The sequence below is a fragment of the Peromyscus californicus genome, unplaced genomic scaffold (genome assembly GCF_007827085.1).
Source record: "Peromyscus californicus insignis strain IS unplaced genomic scaffold, ASM782708v3 Scaffold_4__1_contigs__length_199733344, whole genome shotgun sequence".
Taxonomy (NCBI): domain Eukaryota; kingdom Metazoa; phylum Chordata; class Mammalia; order Rodentia; family Cricetidae; genus Peromyscus; species Peromyscus californicus.
In genome coordinates this window covers 15,964,070-15,985,805 of record NW_026294562.1, presented here as the reverse complement: position 1 = coordinate 15,985,805, position 21,736 = coordinate 15,964,070, and the positions used below count along the sequence as shown (strand labels likewise).

The 21,736-nt window shown below is 43.6% G+C and overlaps 1 protein-coding gene across 10 annotated transcripts in view; it reads left to right on the top strand.

Annotated features, from left to right (window-relative positions):
* Nucleotides 1-21,736, top strand: part of Gbf1 (golgi brefeldin A resistant guanine nucleotide exchange factor 1) — a 153,590-nt gene that overhangs the window by 103,513 nt on the left and 28,341 nt on the right. For 2 of the 10 annotated variants that reach the window (XM_052760533.1, XM_052760535.1), the window contains exons 5-14: nt 2,538-2,656; nt 4,637-4,745; nt 5,225-5,285; nt 6,341-6,395; nt 7,054-7,152; nt 9,758-9,905; nt 10,168-10,391; nt 11,037-11,202; nt 12,111-12,322; nt 13,318-13,416. In XM_052760533.1, coding sequence (XP_052616493.1) covers nt 2,538-2,656; nt 4,637-4,745; nt 5,225-5,285; nt 6,341-6,395; nt 7,054-7,152; nt 9,758-9,905; nt 10,168-10,391; nt 11,037-11,202; nt 12,111-12,322; nt 13,318-13,416 — 1,292 coding nt within the window. Of the gene's footprint in view, nt 1-2,537; nt 2,657-4,636; nt 4,746-5,224; nt 5,286-6,340; nt 6,396-7,053; nt 7,153-9,757; nt 9,906-10,167; nt 10,392-11,033; nt 11,203-12,110; nt 12,323-13,317; nt 13,417-21,736 lie in introns of all 10 variants that reach the window. The other 8 variants (XM_052760534.1, XM_052760532.1, XM_052760541.1 and 5 more) reach the window with 5 other exon arrangements.

Genomic DNA, 21,736 nt, shown 5'->3' with positions numbered 1-21,736 from the left:
TTTAAGCAAGGACCATAAAGAATGGAATTTTCAGCCAAGCGGTGGTGGCACACACCTTTAATCCCAGCACTCAGGAAGAGAGTCAGTCAAATCCCTCTCTATGAGTTCAAGGCCAGCCTGGTCTTCAAAGCAGGTTTCAGGACAGCCATCTCTGTAATGTAGAGAACCCCTATTTTGAAAAACAAACAAACAAAAAGAATGGGCTGTTCTGTCCTAATTGAAAGAGACACAAGAGGATGATAGAAGAAGCTGGAGTACCACACCGTGCTCTGAGTCCTGGCTTCCCTTTGCATTTCTTTAAAGTAGCTACTGAGTACTGAGAAGAGGGATGCTGCAGGCAGGACAGAGAGTCTTGGACATGTCAGAGACCAGTGCCAACAAAGACCGGAGAGAAAGAGAAAACAAAAAGTAGACTTCTGGCGCATTTTTGCAAGAGGCTTATTGTTGCAAGAGAAATGCTCCGGTTTCTTGGCAATCCCCCAAGCTTTAGGCTCAGGAACTATATTAATTTCAGGTACCAAAATGAGAAATTGCCAGGTGTGGCACACACCGTTAAGCCCAGCACTTTGGAGACCTGTGAGTTCAAGACTAGCCTGGTCTACATAGTGAGTTTCAGGCTAGCCAGGGCTATGTAGTGAGACCTTGTCTCAAAAGGAAGAAAAAGGAGGGAGGGGTGGCGAGATTTGTCTCTTGCCTCCTACCACTGCCGTCAGGAGGGGCTCTTAGTCTCCTGCTCCCTCAGCTTCAGCACCGCCTGAGCTGCTGCCTGCCTGCCCTCCTTCCTTATCTCCATGAGCTCACTTTCCAGAGCTAAGCAGCCAAGTGGACCCTTGAGAAGCAGCCCGGGACTGAAGCCAGCAGTCCAGGCAGTTCTGCAGGACTCTGCAGGCCTTGCTGGAGGTGGCTCTTAGCCTGCTCCTTGGGACTCTTTACCACAAGAGTAGGAACAGAGTTTATCCCTTGACAGAATGCGAGATGACTAGCAGCCTTTCACCTCATGGTTGTAGCTGAGATCCTACCTGCCTCCCACTCCCCAGCCTTCAGTCCTATTCAGTTTGTTTCTTTTTCTCTCCTAAAGCCTGGTTCGTTAAAGGAGGAACAAGATTTTCTTGTAAGCTGGGTGAGGTTGGCACATGCCTTATAACATTAGCACTTGAGAAGTAGAGGAAGGAGAATAAGGAACCCAAGGCCACACTTAGCTTCATAGTGACCTCAAGGCCAGCCTAGAGGCTACACAAGACCCTATCTCAAAAAACAAAGCTAACTAAAGAAATGAAAACAAGTTATTTGGAGTAGGTGGCAGGGTCTCTCTCTCTATAGTCCTGGTTGGCTTCAAACTCATCACTCTACTGCCTCAGCCTGTCAAGTGTGTAGCACCACACGTGGCCTTGGTATCAAGATTCTTGCTCAATCTTGTTGTTTTAAATAAGAGTGAACTCAAAGGGCCTTTGATCTTGTGTAATATGGTACTCAGATAGAAGTACTGGTGGCATTAACCATCATTCCCTCATTCCCATAATCCAATTGCAGCACAACATACAACTCCAAAACAGCCAAAGAGAAGTTAAAAGATGAAAAGAGAGCTGGGCAGTGGTGGTGCACACCTTTAGTCCCAGCACTCAGGAAACAGAGGCAGGTGGATTTCTTTGAGTTTGAGGCCAGCCTGGTCTACAAAGAGAGTCCCAGGACAGCCAGAGCTGTTACACAGAGAAACCCTGTCTCAATAAAGGTGGAAGTGGGGAAAAAAGATGAAAAGAGAAAAGCTACAACCTTAGCATTCAAAACTCTGACTCTTCCTGCTTTTTGTTCCTATTTCTAGGCCCTACCACTATAAGATAAGTACGTTACTACTAGCGATTCCCCAAGTGTATCCCTGGACCAGCAGTATTCACTTTACCTGAGATATTAGAAATGCAGGTTCTTAGGCCCTACTGTACACCTACAAAACTCAAAGCTTCTCCGGACTGAGTTGGTAAAGTATTTGCCACACAAACTCTGAGACTGGAGCCCTAGCACCCACATAAAAAACTGGGCACTGTAGTTCCAGCTCTGGAGAGGTGGAGACAGGAAGCTCCCTGAGGCGTACTTGCTTCAGTCTAGCTGAATCACTGAGCTCTAGGCGCCATGAGAGACCCTCTCTCAAAAAAATAAGTAAAGTGGAGAGTAATTGAGGAAAACACCCGACACTGACCTCTGACCTACACACATACACACACACACACACACACACACACACACACACACACACACACACACACCTTACAGAAAAAAAAGCTAGAAGTGAGCCGGGGCGTGTATGTTCAAGTAATACTACAGGTAATTTTGATACATGAGACATGCTTTTTGACTCAGTAGAGTTGTGCGGAGGGGCTTGTTAAAGCCAGTTATGGGTAAAACTCTTAGGTAGCTCAAAAAAACAATAGGTTAGGGGACTGGTGAGAAAGCCAGAGTCTCTCCAAGCCATTTATAGATAGGCCATCTTCCTTTTTCCCTGTCTTCTTGACATGATTTAATCTGTCCCCTTTTTTTGGGAACAGATCCAACTCATGAGGGCACAGCAGAGGGCATGGAGAACATGGCAGATGCTGTCACTCATGCCCGTTTTGTGGGCACAGATCCGGCCAGTGATGAAGTTGTCCTGATGAAAATCCTCCAGGTAAGTGGGAGGGAAGAACAATTACACTAATGGCCCAGGGCTGGTGCTGCTGGCTCTACTTACCCGAGTCTGCTGGGAGCATGAAGCTGTGTTTTGACTCCAATGAGGCTTAGAGACTGACTCTGTTTCCAAACAAGGAGCTCAGATACCCAAAGTAAAAGCTTTTCTAAGAAAAATAATTAAAAGCTTTAAATGAATTGGTATCAAATACCAGAAGCCCTTAATACATTTGTGCCTCTAGTAGACTGTATCTGTGTCGTCCATCTGTTAGGTGTGTGGGCCTAGAGCTAGAGTGAGTTATGAACTTGTATCATGAGCGTGCTAAGCAAAGAAAGGACTCCCAGGTCAAGCATGTGGGAGTCTCCATCAATCAGGTTGAATGAAATAAGGTTAGCACTTAATTTTTTTGTTTTTAGTTTAGTTTAGTTTTTTTAAGGCAGGGTTTCTCTGTGTTGCCCTGGCTGTCCTAGAACTTGTTCTGTAGACCAGGCTAATTTGGAACTCAGAGATCTGTGTACCTCTGCCTCCTGAGTGCTAGGATTAAAGGCATATGCCACCACACCAACTTAATTGGGATTTTTTTTAGTTTTTAATTTTTTGTGTTTTTTTTGCAGGGGGGTGGGGGTGGGGAAGATCTCATATAACTAAGGAAGAACCTGAATTCTTAGTCTTTCTGCTTTGATTTCCCAAATGCTAATAGTACAAGCATGTGACATTGTACCCATCTTTGAGGTCAGCATTCTTGCTAACATAAAAAAAGAAAGAAACCCTGAAATCAGGCATGGTTATGCATAGTTGTGATCATAGTTCTTGGGAGACTGAAGCAAGAAGATCACAACTTCCAACCCAACCTGGACTAAGTGCAAGATCCTATGTCAAAAAAACCAAAAAAACCCAGGAGGTAGGGAGACCTTCTCACTCCTAGGCTGGGCATGTGGCTCCTTGGTAAAGAACTTGCCAAGCATATGTGAATTTGATCTCCAGCACATTTTTTTAAAGAGAAAGAACTGAATCAATAGCTCTGTTAATAAACAGTGTGCCTTGTAAGCATTAACACCTGTGTTAGATTCCCTAACACATATAAAAAGCCACTTGTAATCACAGGGAAGTAAAGACAGGAGGATCCTAGGGCTTTGCTGGTCATCCAGTCTAAGCCTAATTGGTGAACTCCAGGTCAGTGAAAGACCTGGCCTTAAAAGAAGTTGGGGAAGCCGGGCGGTGGTGGCTCACGCCTTTAATCCCAGCACTCGGGAGGCAGAGCCAGGTGGATCTCTGTGAGTTCGAGGCCAGCCTGGACTACCAAGTGAGTTCCAGGAAAGGCGCAAAGCTACACAGAGAAACCCTGTCTCGAAAAACACACACACACACACAAAAAAGAAGTTGGGGAAAGCCGGGCGGTAGTGGTGCATGCCTTTAATCCCAGCACTTGGGAGGCAAAGCCAGGTGGATCTCTGTGAATTCAAGGCCAACCTGGTCTACAGAGTGAGATCCAGGACAGCCAGCCCTACACAGAGAAACCCTGCTCAAAATAAAATAAAGTAAAAATTTAAAAAAATAAATAAATAAATAAAAAGAAAGAAAAGAAAGGAAAAGAAAAAGAAGAAGAAGTTGGGGAGCCAGGAGTGGTGGTGTACGCCTTTAATCCCAGCACTCGAGAGGCAAAGGCAAATGAATCTCTGTGAGTTTGAGGCCAGCCTGGTCTACAGAGTGAGTTCCAGGACAGCCAGGGGTACACAGAGAAACCCTGTCTCAAAAAACTAAAAAAAAAAAAAGTTGGACCACATTTTTGAGGTTGACGCCCATGTTATGCTCTGGCCTGCACATGCCCGTAAACACACACAAGCACACAAGAACAAGCACACACCACAGCACCAATAATAATAACAACGACGAATGTACCCAGGAGGTGTGTGTTCTCCTTTCAGTTAAGCTTTGTCAGCCGACTCTGTTATCACAGTGCCTTCTCTTTCTTCCTTGTAGGTCCTCCGAACTCTGTTGCTAACCCCAGTGGGCACCCACTTAACAAATGAATCTGTGTGTGAGATTATGCAGTCCTGCTTCCGGATTTGCTTTGAAATGAGGCTTAGTGGTAGGTGCTTGAGTGCTAGCTCTTTCACCTCCTGGAGCCGGTGTCTGGTATCTGAGCATGCATACAGGATGCTATTTCTGAACCCCAGAGAAACAGGATTTCTCCATCATCTACCTTGGGTAACCTTAGGGGTTTGGTTATGAAGCTAGAATAGAGATCTTAATCCATTGTTCCCAGGCAGGAATGGGGATGAATCTTAGACTGACTCAGTTCCAGAACCAAATCTTCTCCCATGGGAGACCAATTGACGCCAATTGATAACCCAAGAAAACTTATCTAGTGGTCCCCTTTTTCCTGACTCAGTAGTACCACCTTGTGGTCTGGTAAAGTTATAGCTACCAGGCTGAGCTGGAGCTGGTTTTAATAAGTTTGGCATAATCCTTGGTAAACACAGTTTGGAGGGGAGTCTGCTCTGAGAAGTCTCCTGATAATAGCCCAGCAAGTAATGACACCTGTGTTATTTGTTTTTGCCCGTGCAGAGTTATTGAGAAAATCCGCAGAGCACACTCTCGTGGACATGGTGCAGCTGCTCTTCACAAGGTAAACCTGCTGCTGTTTGCTTCTGCCCGGCTGCCCAGGCCTCTTGAGTCTGCCTGCTTCCACACAGCCACTTTAGGGACCTGGCCAACCCCACAACCCCATCAGAGGCCACTGGGACTGTAGGTAGCAGTAGTTCTCCAGGCCCAGGGTTACTGAGCAAGGGAGAAGGAAGAGAGAGCTCCCGTGGCCTCAGGGAGACCGAGAGTTATTTAATCTCTGCTTCCCAAACTTGTGTCTGTTTCTGTGCAGGCAGCATCTGGGAAAGGGAGCCTAGAGAAGATGCCAAATTGAAGCAGCCTGGAACAGGTTGCTGAGCTTCCAGAGCTCAGCCTGATTTCTGTAAAAGAAGGCCAAGGCTGGGACAACTATTAGTAGGAAAAGCCGATTTATTGGCCCTTATCTTGGCTTGCCTGGAACTTCCTGATTTTAGCACTATATCTGTTCTATATCCTGGCAGACCCCTTAATCCCAGGGAAACCGTGATCTTTGATTTCCCTAGGAAGGACTCCTTCATATTAGAGCCCAACAAGCCTTTTTGTCCTAAATCTAACTGCCTATTCTATACCTCCTTTCCAAAGACAAACTAGAGAAGAACCGAAGCAATAACTTTTAAACCCTCCCAATGGCATTTCTTTTTGCTTTCAAGCTTAATCCCTATTATCTGCACATTAGACTGCTCTTGGACTCTGCTGCCAAGTTTCTCACCCCATGGATTTATTGCCTTTAAAACACCAACCTGCTTTTACTATTTCCTCTGTGCCTAACTCTCTATCTCTTGGCTCTCAGCAGTGCTTCCCAAGGATGAAAAGAACCTCCATACTCCCAAGAGGGCTTAGTCACCCTGCTCCAGTGTCTACTTACCTATGTCTTACATATCCCAATTTCTGTGGCTCTGAAGCTCTAAAAGGGATGAGATTAGCTCCCTCTAACTAGATTTTCATAAACCTAACTAAGAGACAAGGATACTGTGGGCCAATACACCTTTGCTATGGCTAGTATAGCGGAGAACATTGTCATTATCCCCAATGACAGTCATGCCATTCTCTATCTTATAGGTTACCTCAGTTTAAAGAAGAACCCAAGAGCTATGTGGGAACCAACATGAAGAAGGTGGGGTCTGAAAGTTCATCTGCTGTCCCCTGTCCAAACCTCCTTAACCTCTAGACTTCAATGCTATGGAGTACTACTGCTCAGTAGCAAAGACATGCTTTTGCATAGATGGGTCTACTTGAAATCTACAATAGCTGTCATTCCTATAGTCTGAAATATACCTCCCATGTACCCCTCCTTCTTCAGGCTTTCCTTTCTGACCTGTCTTTGTTGACTTACCATGTATGCTGATGAGCCAGTCCTTAAGGACGAGGCTTAGCAAGCTGAGCTAAAGATTCATGTTGACAAAGAAGACAGTCTGGCTGTCCCCTTGTGGCTCAGTCTTGTCGACTAGTAAGAGTCCTAGAGAGGCTGTGCCCCAACTCCTTCTTAATGCTGAATAAGATGGGGCTTGCTAGCTCTAGTCTCTGTTAAAGATATCAAATCAAGCTGTACTCCAGATCAAAGGATTCTCAAACTGCTAGGAAAAGAATGGATGGCCTCATTCTGTCTTGAATGAAACTCTGGACTTCTCAGACCTCATGGAAATGACCCTTGGCTATTAGGTGCATGCACCTGACCTGCCCCTGTTCCCTCCCATTCATCCCCATTCCTGCCCTGTGCCCTGTCTGAGTTTATTTCACTCTTTTTAAATCGTGCATTTGCCTGTCTTTCACAGATTTCTCCATGTCTCCTCAACAAACTGGAGCTAAGTAGTGGGGAGCAGACCAAAGCCCTGAACCAGTTAGAGAGGGTACTACTCTTTAAGAACCTCAAGGTCTCTCTCCCTCTCCCTCTCCTTCCCCCGCTTTTATTTATTTATTTAAATGTTTATTTTTTTATATGTAACACTGGGTCCCATTTCTGTTGTTCAGAGCACAACTTACCCACTCTAGTAACATAGCTTGGCTTTTGAAGAGTTGCATGTGTTCGTAGCTTTGCAGTGCTGGGAATTCTCCTGGGATTTCTGGTTGCCTGGAAGCAGAACCTAGAGAGTCTGGGTTCTGCTCTCATCTGGTGTGGAGTCTTAAGGCCCACCATTTCTAGGGAAACTACAGGGACCTCAAGCAAGATCCTTCCTTCTCCCCTCCCCTGTCTCAGAGCTGGTGTAGAGAGCTTAAGCATAGTCCTTGAGAAGATCTGGATACCTGATTGTGTTGATGGGTAAAGGTGGTACATCCTGTGAGGGTCTTTTATTTCTTGGTTACATAAAAGGGATCTGCAAGATTCAGATCTCTAAGTTGATAGAAAGGAACTAGGGACCATGGCAACCCAGGGCACTGAGGATTTTCTAATATCTGCAAAAATACCCTCTGTCCTTTAAAATTTTAGATATAGGTGAGTTTAGTGGAGGAGTATAAGCTAAAGATTACTTGACCCCTTGAAATAGCCTTGCTTTAGAAAGATGAGGAGAAAGGGATAAGGGATGTCTAGGTTATCCATCACATGAGTGTGCATGCCAGACGTGTGATTGTGAACATTCCTGTCATTGAAGATAAAATAACTCTGTGTGAATGTTCCCTAGCTAGGGGTGTGTCTCTATCCTATTTGAATGCATTGTCTCATTTTGTGTTTGCATAGTTACAAATTTCAGCTCTCTTCAGTTGCTAGTGTGCATGTTGCCATGATTATTTGCCTAGAGCCTATACTATTTTTATAAAGTTACTGCTATCTTTTGGAATATAGAATTGTACAGATAAGTTGGCATAGGGTTCCATGGACACTTGCTGCCTGCCATGTACCTTAGAGCCTTAGGACAGGGAACATAGCAACAGCTAGGCCTTTGTGAAAATTGCCAGCTTTCAGGCTCCTGCACCAGTCAGGAGGCCAGGCACACTCACTGAAAGAACCTGCTTGGAGCTAACTTTGCAGAATTCAGAGTGGAAGATAGGAAATACCGAATAGGAAATTCCACATCCTGTGTGGAAAGAGTGTTCATTACTAATTGTCATTCTCAGGAGAAGTGGGACTGATATAGAGGAGCTTCCTGGAAAGGAGAGTTAGCTCATAAACCTTTAGTTGTTTGGACTTTTTGGAGCTCAGTGATAATGACCAGTAAGGCCAGATGGTCCTTGTTTTCTTTCATTGATCCTTTGGGTTTCTTGCTCTCTGTCTTATTCTTCTCCCAGATCAGTTTTTTTCCATGAGTGTGCTCTACTGCACCCCAAGGTTACTGGAAAGAGCATCCTTCTGATTCCTGTGTATCACAGAAGCTCAGTTTTAGGCATATGACTGCAGGTGTTTTGGAGGTGGAGGGACAAGAATATGAATCCATTGAGAAGCTGGTACTGTGTTAAGAACTGAGAGAAAGGTTAAGTTTGGGGGCCTCTCTCCTTTAGTAGGAGATTTGGAGAAGGAAGAAAGGAAGAATTATCTAGTTTCTTAGTAGGTAATCAGAGGCTATCAAAGCTTTGAGAGTAAGGTAGCTTGAAGAAAGAATTTTATCTCCAAATATCAGAAGAAATTGAACAGATCTTTAAAATTGTATCTAGTGGTGCTGGAGATGTAGTTCAGTTGCAAGAGTCTTTGCTGGCATATACACTAGGTTTGAGCCCCAGCACTATGTAAGCAAAGTGTAGTAGCACACACCTGTAATCCTAACACTTAGGTAGAAGCAGAACCCAAAGTTCAAGGTCATCCTTGGCTACATAGTGAATTTGAGACCTGCCCAGGATACATGACGCCCTGTCTAAAAAAGTAACTAACATAATAAAATAAACAAAATGAATCTAGGAAGAACAACTGTAAGAAGAACAAGAGGTTTTATTGCTATATCACAATTGGGAGCGGCAGCATGGCATAGTCCTCCATTCTTAATGCCACACATAAATTGGAGTATCACTCCTTTCTCTAAAAAAATAACTTTTGACCATCCATTTTAATGCAGAAATTCCAGAATAAAAGTTGTCCTTATGGTCTAGGTCCCAGTCCATGCCTTAGTGAGAAAGCTTTGAATCTAGGTAGGAAGGAGTGGGTGCTAATAGTTGGACCGGAACTAGAACCAGGAGCTGCTCCGCAGAGTGACTGTGGAAGAAGTCAGTCCACAGGCCTGTAGGCAAAGGCTGCCCTTACCTGTTCAGCAAGAGGCTCATGCATCATGGATAGCACCCGGGACCCAGGAAGCAGAGTGATAAGTGTGACAGCTGGCTGTATCAATGATTAGTCCAAAGGCAGAATGTGGAGGCCACTGGGCCACTCCAAAAAAGCTGCAAATGTAGAGGCACAGGTGTATAGTCTGATGGTCTAGATTATCTGACAGTGATGTGGGGAATAAGCTGTTTTCTAGAGACCAGAAGGACTAAGTGCTGAGATACTTCTAGGAATAACATCTTTGTTTAAATTACTCTTTTAGTCTGGATACTAACAATGTATGATATTTCCAGCTGAAAATGAGAGCAGGAGGCATGAGTGACTCATCCAAGTGGAAGAAGCAGAAAAGGTCCCCTCGGCCTCCACGTCATACAACCAAAGTCCTACCAGGTTCAGAGCTGCCCACCCCAAATGGAGCTACCTTGTCCTCTAACCTTAATAGTGAGTGCCCTGGTTGCTTCTTCTGATGAAAACAGATAGAAAAGATCCTTTCTTTCTCAGGGAGGGGATTTGAAATGGAAAGCCAATCAACTGAGGGGCTTTGATCTTTCTGCAGAGAACAGAAAGTCAAACTGTGACCATTTAACAACCCTGTATGACTTCAGGTTGAGCATTCAGTCTAAGAAGCAAGACCCTGGTACTGTAGAGGATGCTTTACTCACAGAGTTTCTCTCACCTTCAAGTTCCATTCTGTCCTTGTCAGGTGGCATGCCTTTCATCGATGTGCCCTCATCCATCTCCTCTGCCAGTTCAGAAGCTGCCTCAGCAGTGGTCAGTCCCTGTACAGACAGTGGCCTGGAATTATCCTCCCAGACCACCTCCAAGGAGGACCTCACTGACTTGGAGCAAGCTGGTTCCCCAAGGGAAAGCACAGCCACAGAGCCCGGGAGCAATGAGATAGGAGTTTCCGATCCACTTGACCCTCAGGTACGACTGATCCCTGAAGGTCCCTCTTCAATTTGTTACTGTAGAAACTGGCTTGTCCTTTTGGGTTTTGAACCCAAGCCTTGTCTTAAAAGAAGATTGGGCTCAAAAAAAAAAGAAGAAGAAGAAGAAGGTTGGGCAAGCATGGTGATACATGTCTTTAATCCTAGCACCTAGGAGGCAAGTGGATCTCTGTGAGTTAGAGGCCAGCCTGGTCTACAAATCAAGTTCTAGGACAGCCAGGGTTATACAGAGAAACTCTGTCCTGGAACAAAAAAAAAAAAAAAAAAAAAGAGGAGGAGGAAGGTTGGGATCAGGAGTCTTCCCATTCCCCAGAAAACGCACATCATGACCCACTGTGAAAAGGCAGTGTCAGTATGGGAGCATCTGACAACAGGGAGGGATGATGGCTTTTACAGGAAGGTAATCATCTAAACGCTGAGCATGGGCAAACTTTTGCACCTGTAGAGTACTGTCGCCCAAGATCAGGGTTGCCTCAGATGACCCTGGGCCATCTTATATCGATTCCTAAAACAATGATCTATGTCCACTGAAGGCAGCTTGGAAGACATATACTGTAGGGAATAAATTCTAAGTTGTTCTTGCCTCATCTCTGTTCCTGTATCTGACTGCTGCTGGTCATAGCAGGGAGGGGCTCGTGTGGAAAAGGCCCAGTCAGCATCGGTGGAGTCTATCCCTGAAGTGCTAGAGGAGTGCACATCCCCTACTGACCCCTCGGCCTCTTCCTCTGTCCACGACATGGATTATGTCAATCCCCGGGGCGTTCGCTTTACCCAGTCCTCCCAGAAGGAAGGTAGGTACTCTCTGGAAGGCTCTGCCTATCATCTGCCCCATCTTACCAGATAAACTTTCTGAACCTAGACCAACCTGGATGAAGGTGACTACTACCTCCGAGTCCCATTTTCTATACAGGAAATGGAATCGTGCTATAAAACTATTGGCGTGGGTGGAACCTTTCCCTAAGTCATTCAGAGAAGGACTTTGGGAGACTATAGGAAGAGAGAAGGAACAGTATAAAGCTTGGGACTTTTAACAAAAATCCTTGGTTCAGATTTCACCCAATAAGAGATGGGTAGTGGGGGGTTGGGGATTTAGCTGAGTGGTAGAGCGCTTGCCTAGCAAGTGCAAGGCCCTGGGTTCGGTCCTCAGCTCTGAAAAAAATAAAATAAAATAAAAAATAAATAAAAAAAAGGAGATGGGTAGTGGATCCTTCTCCTTGAAGGAAATTAATTTATGAAATTGCCACAGATAGGGGCTGGAAGATGGCTCAGTGGATTAGATTGCTTTTCTGCAAGCATGAGGATCTGAGTTCAAATCCCTGGCACCCATGTAAGGAGCTAAGCATGGCTGCATATGCCCCAGCATTGGATATGCAGACATGTGGGTCCTGAGAGTTTGCTGAAGTGAGTTTCCAGTTCAACGAGAGACCCTGTTTAAGGCAATGAAAGAGAATGATAAAAGGAAGACATCTGACATCCTGTTATGACTTCCATATACACATGCTCAGGCACATACACCCGCACACCACATGTGCATATGACACCCCCCCACCCATGCACTCCCATACACACACACACACACACACACACACACACACACACACACACACACACAGAGTTTTTCTCTGGATGACACAGGTCGAAGTATTATTGAGCAGCCAGGATATATCTTAGTGTTCCTGTTCTCGTCCCACCTTCCCAGGCACAGCTTTGGTTCCCTACGGTCTTCCTTGCATCCGTGAGCTCTTTCGCTTCCTTATCTCCCTCACAAATCCACATGACCGCCACAACTCAGAAGTTATGATCCACATGGGACTGCATTTGCTGACAGTGGCTCTTGAGTCAGCCCCTGTAGCCCAGTGCCAGACCCTCTTGGGTCTCATCAAGGATGAGATGTGTCGCCACCTCTTCCAGGTAAGACTAGATTGCTCAGGGTTGGAGAGATGTCTCAACAGTTAAGAACACTGGCTACAGCTGGGCGGTTTAATCCCAGCACTCAGAAGACAGAGGCAGGCGGATCTCTGTGAGTTCAAGGCCAGCCTAGTCTACAGAGCTAGTTGCAGAACAACCAGGGCTGTTGCACAGAGAAACCCTGTCTTGAAAAACCAAAAAAAAAAAAAAAAAACCACTGGCTGTTCTTTCAGAGGACCTGGGTTCGATTCCCAGCAACCGCGTGGTATCCCATAGCTGTCTGTAACTCCAGTTCCAGGGAACCTGACACCCTCACACAGACATGCAAGGCAAAGCACAAATATACATAAAATAAAAATAAATAAATCATTTTTTTTAAAAGATGTGATTGCTCAGAGACCTTGGTTATTTTTGGAGACTGAGAAGCCAGAGAACCCTATGATTATCATCCTGAGAAACCACCTCCCTTTCATTTGGCCAGAAGTAACAATAAAACTCTCCAAGGAGTTGAGGAAGTAACGGCTAAATCGAGAATCTGTCGGAAAGCCAGATGTGGTGGTCCATATCTATACTCCAGCACTAGGAGGGAAGGGCAGGAAGATAATGATCATTCTCAGCTCCATAGTGAATTCGAGACCAGCCTGAGCTACATGAGACCCTATCTCAGAAAAAAAGAAACAGGCCAGCCTCATAGCTGAGTGGATAAAAGCATGTGCTATCAAGCCTGACATGCTGAGTCTGATTCCTGGGACCTAGACAGTGGATGGAGAGGAGCAGCTACCAGGGCTGTACCTTTCATGTGTGTCCCTGCTCCCTCTCCTACACACAAACAAATAGTGTAAAACAACACTTTTTAGAGCTGACAACAGGAAACACTAACAAATGAGTTCCCTTAGAACACAGGCCCTCTGTGGCAGCTGCACGGGGCTGCTGCTCTCCTGTATCTTCACTTCTACTCAGTCTCAGAACCTCATGGCTTCTCACTCTCTGATCCCCAGCTACTCAGCGTAGAGCGGCTGAACCTGTATGCTGCTTCCCTACGAGTATGCTTCTTACTCTTTGAGAGCATGCGGGAGCACCTCAAGTTCCAATTAGAGGTAAGTTTCCTGACCTTGGAAGTAAAACAAAAACAGGGAAGTGTGTGGTATTATCAGTGGGGCCTGCTCAATCTATCAATCGTGCTGTAGAGATAGATTTTAAAATTCTTTTTCTTTTTTTTTCCTTTATTTATTTTTCTATCATCAGCTTGATACAGTATAAATTCTTATCCTAATAGTGAAATGTTTCATTGAGGCTTGCCCAGTAATTGAGTAAAACCAAAACTTATTATAAGCCACAATCATCCTAGGGTCCCCGCTGCTATATAGCCTCCATGGTTCTGTGGGTTGCAGTCTGATTGTTCTTTGCTTTATATCTAGTATCCACTTGTGAGTGAGTTCATACCATGTTTGTCCTTCTGGGTTTGGGTTACCTCACGCAGGATGATTTTTTCTAGTTCCATCCATTTGCCTGCAAATTTCATGCTGTCATTGTTTTTCTCTGCTGAGTAGTACTCCATTGTGTATATGTACCACATTTTCTTAATCTATTCTTCGGTTGACGGGCATCTAGGTTGTTTCCAGGTTCTGGCTATTACAAATAGTGCTGCTGTGAACAAAGTTGAGCATGTATCTTTGTGGTATGATTGAGCATTCCTTGGGTATATGCCCAAGAGTGGTATGGCTGGGTCTTGAGGTAAATCGATTCCCAATTTTCTGAGAAACCACCATACTGATTTCCACAGTGGTTGTACAAGCCTGTATTTCCACCAACAGTGGAGGAGTGTTCCCTTTGCTCCGCATCCTCTCCAACATTGACTGTCATTAGTGTTTTTGATCTTAGCCATTCTGACAGGTGTAAGGTGGTATCTCAGAGTCGTTTTGATTTGCATTTCTCTGATGATTAAGGATGTTGAGCATTTCTTTAAATATCTTTCAGCCATTTGTGGTTCTTCTTTTGAGAATTCTCTGTTTAGCTCTTTAGCCCTTTTTTAATTGGATTGTTCAGTATTTTGATGTCTAGTTTCTTGAGTTCTTTATATACTTTGGAGATCAGTCCTCTGTCAGATGTGGGGTTGGTGAAGGTCTTTTCCCATTTTGTAGGCGGTCTTTTTGTCTTACTGACTGTGCCTTTTGCCCTACAAAAGCTTCTCAGTTTCAAGAGATCCCATTTATTAATTGTTGAGCTGAATATCTGTGCTGCTGGTGTTATATTTAGGAAGTGATATCCTGTGCCAATGCGTCCAAGAGTACTTCCTACTTTCTCTTCTATTAAGTTTAGTGTAACTGGATTTCTGTTGAGGTCTTTGATCCACTTGGACTTGAGTTTTGTGCATGATGACAGATATGGATCTATTTGTAATCTTTTACATATTGACATCCAGTTATGCCAGCACCATTTGTTGAAGATACTTTCTTTTTTCCATTGTATACTTTTGGCTTCTTTGTCAAAAATCAGGTGTTCCTATGTGCATGGATTAATGTCAGGGTCTTCAATTCGATTCCATTGGTCTATATGTCAGTTTTTATACCAGTACTGTGGTGATATATTCCCCAAAATATTGTGCACCCTAATAAACTTATCTGGGGTCAGAGAACAGAACAGCCACTAGATACAGAGGCCAGAAAATGGTGGCACTCACACCTTTAATCCTAGCCTTCTGGAGGCAGACATCCATCGGGATCTCTGTGAGTTCAAGGCCACATTGGAAACAGCCAGGCGTGGTAACAAGAGCCTTTAATTCCAGGAAGTGATGGCAGAGAGGTATATAAGGTGTGAGGACCAGGAATTAGAGCTGGTTAAGCTTTTAGGCTTTTGAGCAGCAGTTCATCTGAGATTCATTCTGGATGAGGACTCAGAGGCTTCCAGTCTGAGGAAACGGGATCAGCTGAGGAAACGGGATCAGCTGAGGAATTGGTGAGGTGAGGTGACTGTGGCTTGTTCTGCTTCTCTGATCTTCCAGCATTCACCCCAATACCTGGCTCCAGGTTTGTTTTTATTAGTAAGACTCTTTAAGATTCATGCTGCACAGTACCAAGCTGTTTTTATTACTATAGCTCTATAGTAGAGCTTGAGGTCAGGGATGGTGATGCCTCCAGAGGTTGCTTTATTATACAGGATTCTTTAAGCTATCCTGGGTCTTTTGTTTTTCCATATGAAGTTGAGTATTTTTCTTTCCAAGTCTGTGAAGAATTGTGTTGGGATTTTGATGGGGATTGCATTGAATCTGTAGATTGCTTTGGTTAAAATTGCCATTTTTACTTTGTTAATCCTACCTATCCATGAGCATGGGAGATCCTTCCATTTTCTGATATCTTCTTCAATTTCTTTCTTTAGAATTTAAAGTTCTTATCAAAAAGATCCTTCACTTGTTTAGTTAGTGTATCTTATTTGTGGCTATTGTAAAGGGTGATGTTTCTCTGACTTCTTTCTCTCTCAGCCCTTTTATCATTTGTATATAGGAGGGCTACTGATTTTTTTGAGTTGATCTTGTATCCTGCCACTTTACTGAAGGAGTTTATCAGCTGTAGGAGTTCCCTGGTAGAATTTTTGGGGTCACTTATGTATACTATCATATCATCTGCAAATAGTAAAGTTTGACTTCTTCCTTTCCAGTTTGTATCCCTTTGATCTCCTTTTGTTGTCTTATTGCTCTAGCTAGAACTTCGAGTACTATATTGAATAAATATGGGGAGAATGGACAGCCTTGTCTTGTTCCTGATTTTAGTGGTATCGCTTTGAGTTTCTCTCTGTTTAATTTGATGGTGGCTGTTGGCTTGCTGTAAATTGCCTTTATTATGTTTAGGAATGTTCCTTGTATTCCTGATCTCTCTAAGACCTTTATCATGAAAGGGTGTTGGATTTTGTCAAAGGCTTTTTCAGCATCTAATGAGATGATCATGTTGGTTTTCCTCTTTCAGTTTGTTTATATGATGTATTGCATTGACAGATTTTCATATGTTGAACCACCCTTGCATCCCTGGGATGAAACCTACTTGGTCATGGTGGATAAATTTTTTGATGTATTCTTGGATTCGGTTTGCCAATATTTTGTTGAGTATTTTTGCATCAATGTTCATGAGGGAGATTGGTCTGTAATTCTCTTTCTTTGTTGCATCTTTATGTGGTTTGGGTATCAGGGTAATTGTAGCCTCATAAAAAGAGTTTGGTAATGTTCCTTCTGTTTCCATGGTGTGGAACAATTTGAAGAGTATTGGAATTAGTTCTTTGAAAGTCTGGTAGAATTCTGCACTGAAATCATCTGGTCCAGGGCTTTTTTTGTTGGGAGATTTTTCATGACTGTTTCTTTTTTTTAGGGATTATTGGCCTATTTAAATAGTTTATCTGGTCTTGATTTAACTTTGGTATGTGGTATCTATCCAGAAAATTGTGCATTTCTTCCTGGTTTTCCAATTTTGTGAACTACAGGTTTTTGAAGTATGATCTGATGATTCTCTGGATTTCCTCATTGTCTGTTGTTATGTCTCCCTTTTCATTTCTGATTTTGTTGATTTGGGTGCTCTCTCTTTGTCTTTTGGTTAATTTGGCTAGGGGTTTGTCTATCTTGTTGATTTTTTCAAAGAACCAACTCTTTGTTTCATTGATTTTTTTTGTATTGTTCTCTTGGTTTCTATTTCATTGATTTCAGCCCTCAATTTGATTATTTCCTGGTGTCTATTTCTCCTGGGCGAGTTTGTTTCTTTTTCTTCTAGAGCTTTCAGTTGTGCTGTTAAGTCATTGGTATGAGATTTCTCCATCTTCTTTATGTGTGCATTTAGAGCTATGAATTTTACTCTTAGCACTGCTTTCATAGTGTACCGTAAGTTTGGGTATGTTGTACTTTCATTTTCATTGAATTCTAGGAAATCTTAAATTCTTTTTTTATTTCTTCCTTGACTCATTGGTGTTTCAGGTGGGCATTATTCAGTTTCCATGAGATTGTAGGCTTTTTATAATTTTTGTTGTTGTTGAAATCTAACTTTAAGGCATGGTGGTCCGATAAGATACAGGAGGTTATTCCAATGTTTTTGTATCTGTTGAGATTTGCTTTGTGACCAAGCATGTGGTCAATTTTTGAAAAGGTTCCATGGGGTGCTGAGAAGAAGGTATATTCTTTTGTGTTAGGATGGAATGTTCTGTAGATATCTATTAAGTTCATTTGAGTCATAACATCTGTTAGGTCCTTTATTTCTTTGCTAAGTTTCAGTCTGGTAGATCTATCTTTTGGTGAGAGTGGTGTGTTGAAATCTCCCACTACTAATGTGTAGGGTTTGATGTGCGTTTTAAGCTTTAGCAATGTTTCTTTTATGAATGTGGATGCTTTTGTATTTGGGAAATAAATGTTCAGAATAGAGACTTCATCTTGGTGGATTTTTCCTGTGATAAATATATAATGTCCATCCTGATCTCTTTTGATTGATTTTAGTTTGAAGTCTATTTTACTAGGTATTAGGATAGCTATACCACCTTGCTTCTTAAGTCCATTTGCTTGGAAAGCCTTTTCCCAACCCTTTACTCTGAGGTAGTGTCTGTCTTTGAAGTTAAGGTGTGTTTCTTGTATGCAGCAGAAGGATGGATCCTGTTTTCTTATCCATTCTGTTAGTCTATGTCTTTTCATAGGTTAGTTGAGACCATTGATATTGATGGATATTAATGACCAGTGATTGTTAATTCCTGTTTTTGTTTGTTTGTTTGTTTGTTTGTTTTTTTGTGGTCGTGTTGCGTTTTCCTTCTTTGATATTTGTTGGTATGGGATTATCTATTGCCTCAGTTTTCATGGGTGTGTTTAGCTTCTTTAGGTTGGATTTTTCCTTCTAGTGCTTTCTGTAAGGTTGGATTTGTGGATAGGTATTGTTTAAATCTGGTTTTATCATGGAATATTTTGTTTACTCCGTCTATGGTGATTGAGAGTTTTGCTGGGTATAATAGTCTGGGTTGGCATCCATGGTCTCTTAGTGTCTGCATAACATTTGTCCAGGACCTTCTAGCTTTCATAGTCTCTATTGAGAAATCTGGTGTTATTCTGATGTGTCTGCCTTTATATGTTACTTGGTCTTTTTCCTTTGCAGCTCTTAATATTTTTTCTTTGTTCTGTATATTTAGTGTTTTGATTATTATGTGGCGAGGGGACTTTTTTTTTTTCGATCCAGCCTATTCGGTGTTCTGTAAGCTTCTTGTATCTTCATAGGTATTTCTTTCTTTAGGTTAGGAAAGTTTTCTTCTATGATTTTGTTGAATATATTTACTGTGCTTTGAGTTGGTATTCTTCTCCTTCTTCTATCCCTATTATTCTTAGATTTGATCTTTTCATGGTGTCCCAAATTTCTTGGACATTTTGTGTTACGACTTTTTTGTCTTTAGTGTTTTCTTTGACTGACGAATCTGTTTTCTCTATTGTGTCTTCAGTGTCAGAGATTCTCTGTTCCATCTCTTGCATTCTGTTGGCTATGATTGCTTCTGTAGTTCCTGTTTGTTTAGTCAGGATTTCTATTTCCAGCATTCCCTCAGTTTGTGTTTTCTCTGTTGTCTCAATTTCAATTTTCAAATCTTGAATTGTTTCCTTCATCTGTTTAATTATTTTTTTCTTGGCTTTCTTTGATTTCTTCCAATTTTTTGTTTGTTTTTTCTTCCATGTCTTTAAGGGAATTTTTTATTTCCTCTTTAAGGGAGTTTTTCATTTCCTCTTTAAGGGCCTCTATCATCTTCTTAAAGTCATTTTTAGGATTGATTTCTTCTGCCTCGGTATGTTTGGGTCTTGCGGGTATAGAATCGCTAGGTTCTAATGTTGTCATATAGGTCTTTATGTTGTTGCCTGTATTTTTGCACTGGCGTCTACTCATCTCTTCCTCTGCTTGGTATAGGTGGTGTCTGTGTCTAAAGGTGCCTCTCTTGTTCTAATTGTTAGTCTTGGTCCACTAGGAGTTCTTGGTTAAATCAGTGCTATTGGGCTCTGTTTCTTTGGGAGCAGCTTAGTCCAATCAGTGTTAGTGGGTTCTGTCTCAGGGAGCAGTTGTTCCCAGTTGGTGCAGGGTGTGCTTATGGTTTCAGTGGTTGTTAGGTTCGTAGGGGTTGGGGTTTCTTTTGTTTGTTTGTTTTTTGTTTTTTTTTTTTTTTTCGGTGGGGGAGCAGGGTAAGGTAGCTGTCTGGTCCCTGGGACTCCAATGGGTAGGGCCTAGGGGCTAGAGACCTGATCTGTTGGTCTGGAGATGGGGGCTTACCTGTTCCCAGTCAGTGTAGTGTAGGCTTATGATTCTGGTGATCTGGTTCTGTGGCTGGGTAGCGCCATCTTTTGTGTTCTCAGGTCACGTTTTGCTCAAGTCAACTCCTCAGCTGATCTTGTTTCCTCAGACTGCAAACTGTAGGATTCTGAATCCTCTCCCGGAATGGATCTCAGCTGAGCAGGTTGTTTAGTAGGGTAGTCTCACCAACACCTCCAAGTTGTTGGGTTTCACAGGATCAGCAGCTAGGCCCTGGGTTGGCCTCAGACAGAGTGTTTGTATCCGTTCTGGTTGCGTCCCACGGAGATGGCTCCTTTCCTGGGTGCTGGGATTAAAGGCATCCCTGTTCCAAGCTCTTAATCTCCTTGTTTTCACTAACTCCTCAGTGGGTAATAGCTCAGTTTCTGGTCTTTATTACGACCATGTCTCTGCCTCTGCGGCCGCTCCGCCTGCCTCTGCCACTGCTCTGCCTGCCTCTGCCACTGCTCTGCCTTAAATTTTTTTTATTTATTCTTCTCATACAATACATCCTGATTGCAGCTTCCCCTCCCTCCACCCTTCTCAGTTCTCCCCACTTCTCCCCTCTTCCTCAGATCCACTCACTCCCTGCCTCCCCCAGGAAAAGAGCAGGCCTTCCCAGGAACATCAACTGAACATTGCACAACAAGATACAATAAGACCAGGCACAAACCCTCACATCAAGGCTGGGTGAGATAACCCAGTAGGAGGAAAAGGGTCCCAAGAGCAGACGAAAGTGTCAGACACACCCCTACTCATACTGTCAGGAGTCTCCCCAAAACACCAAGCCAACAACCATAACATATTCAGAGGACCTAGCGCAGACCCAGGATCTGCAATTGCTGCCTCATTCTCTGTGAGCCCCCATGAGTCCTGCTTAGTTGATTCCATGGGCCATGCTCTCCCAGTGTTCTTGATCCCTCTGGCTCCCACAATTCCTTCTCCCCCTCTTCCTTGGGGTTCTCTAATCTCCAAGGTGAAAGACCCGATAGAGACCTTCAACCTGGGCTCTCTCTCCACCTAATGTTTGGCTGTGGGTTTCTGCATCCGCTCCCATCAGCTGCTGGATATAGTTGGAAGATTTCCTGTGTCCCGGCCTGCTGGTCGTCAGGACACATCTCTCCCACTTGTGTCCCCCAAGTAAACACACAGAGGCTTATATTAATTATAACTGCATGGCCTCGGCTCAAGCCTTTTGCTAGCTAGCTCTTATATCCTAAATTAGCCCATAACTATTAATCTGTGTATCGCCACATGTTCCATGGCTTTACCTGCGTCCCATTACACATTGCTCCTTCAGCAGCTCACTGGCATCTCCTGACTCAGCCTTCCTCTTCCTAGAATTCTCCTTGTCTGCTTATCCCTCCTATACTTCCTGCCTGGCTACTGGCCAATCAGCATTTTCTCTATCAGCCAATCAGAGCAACACATTCACAGCATACAGAGCGACATCACCCATAAGCTGGAGATGGCCTCTCTGACAACTGGACTAGGCACTGATCTATGAATATAGCAGAGCATCATTAGGAATCACTTAATTGATTTTTTTTCCCCAGACACTTTGGTTCTACCCTCGGCTATCTGAGCTGTCCAGCATGGGCTCTTTATCGTAGCATGGACCTCAAATTAGACTGGTCATTGGTTGACCATTCCCACAAGTTCTGTTGCACCATTGTCCCAGCACATCTTGCAGGCAGGACAAAGATATAAATCAAAGGTTTTGTGGTTGGGTTGGTGTCCCAATCCCAGCACTGGAAGCCTTGACTGGTTACAGAAGATGGCCAGTTCAGATTCCACATGCTCCATTTCTAGGAATCTTCACTAGGGTCACCCTCATAGATCCCAGGGAGTTTCCACTGCATTAGGTTTCCACATTGCCCCCCCCCCCCAGATGCCCTCCAATTCTAGTTGGCTCTCCTTATACTCTTTGCCTCCACCCCCACCACGTGATCCCTCCTATTCTCATCCCTACTAGTCCCTGATCCACCCACAAAATCTATTATATTCCCCTTCCCAAGGGGATACATGCGTCCCCCCTAGAGCCTCCTTGTTGCCTGGCCTCTCTGGGTCTGTGGATTGTAGTGTGATTATCATTTACTTAGCAGCTAATCTCTACTTATAAATGAGTACGTACCATGTTTGT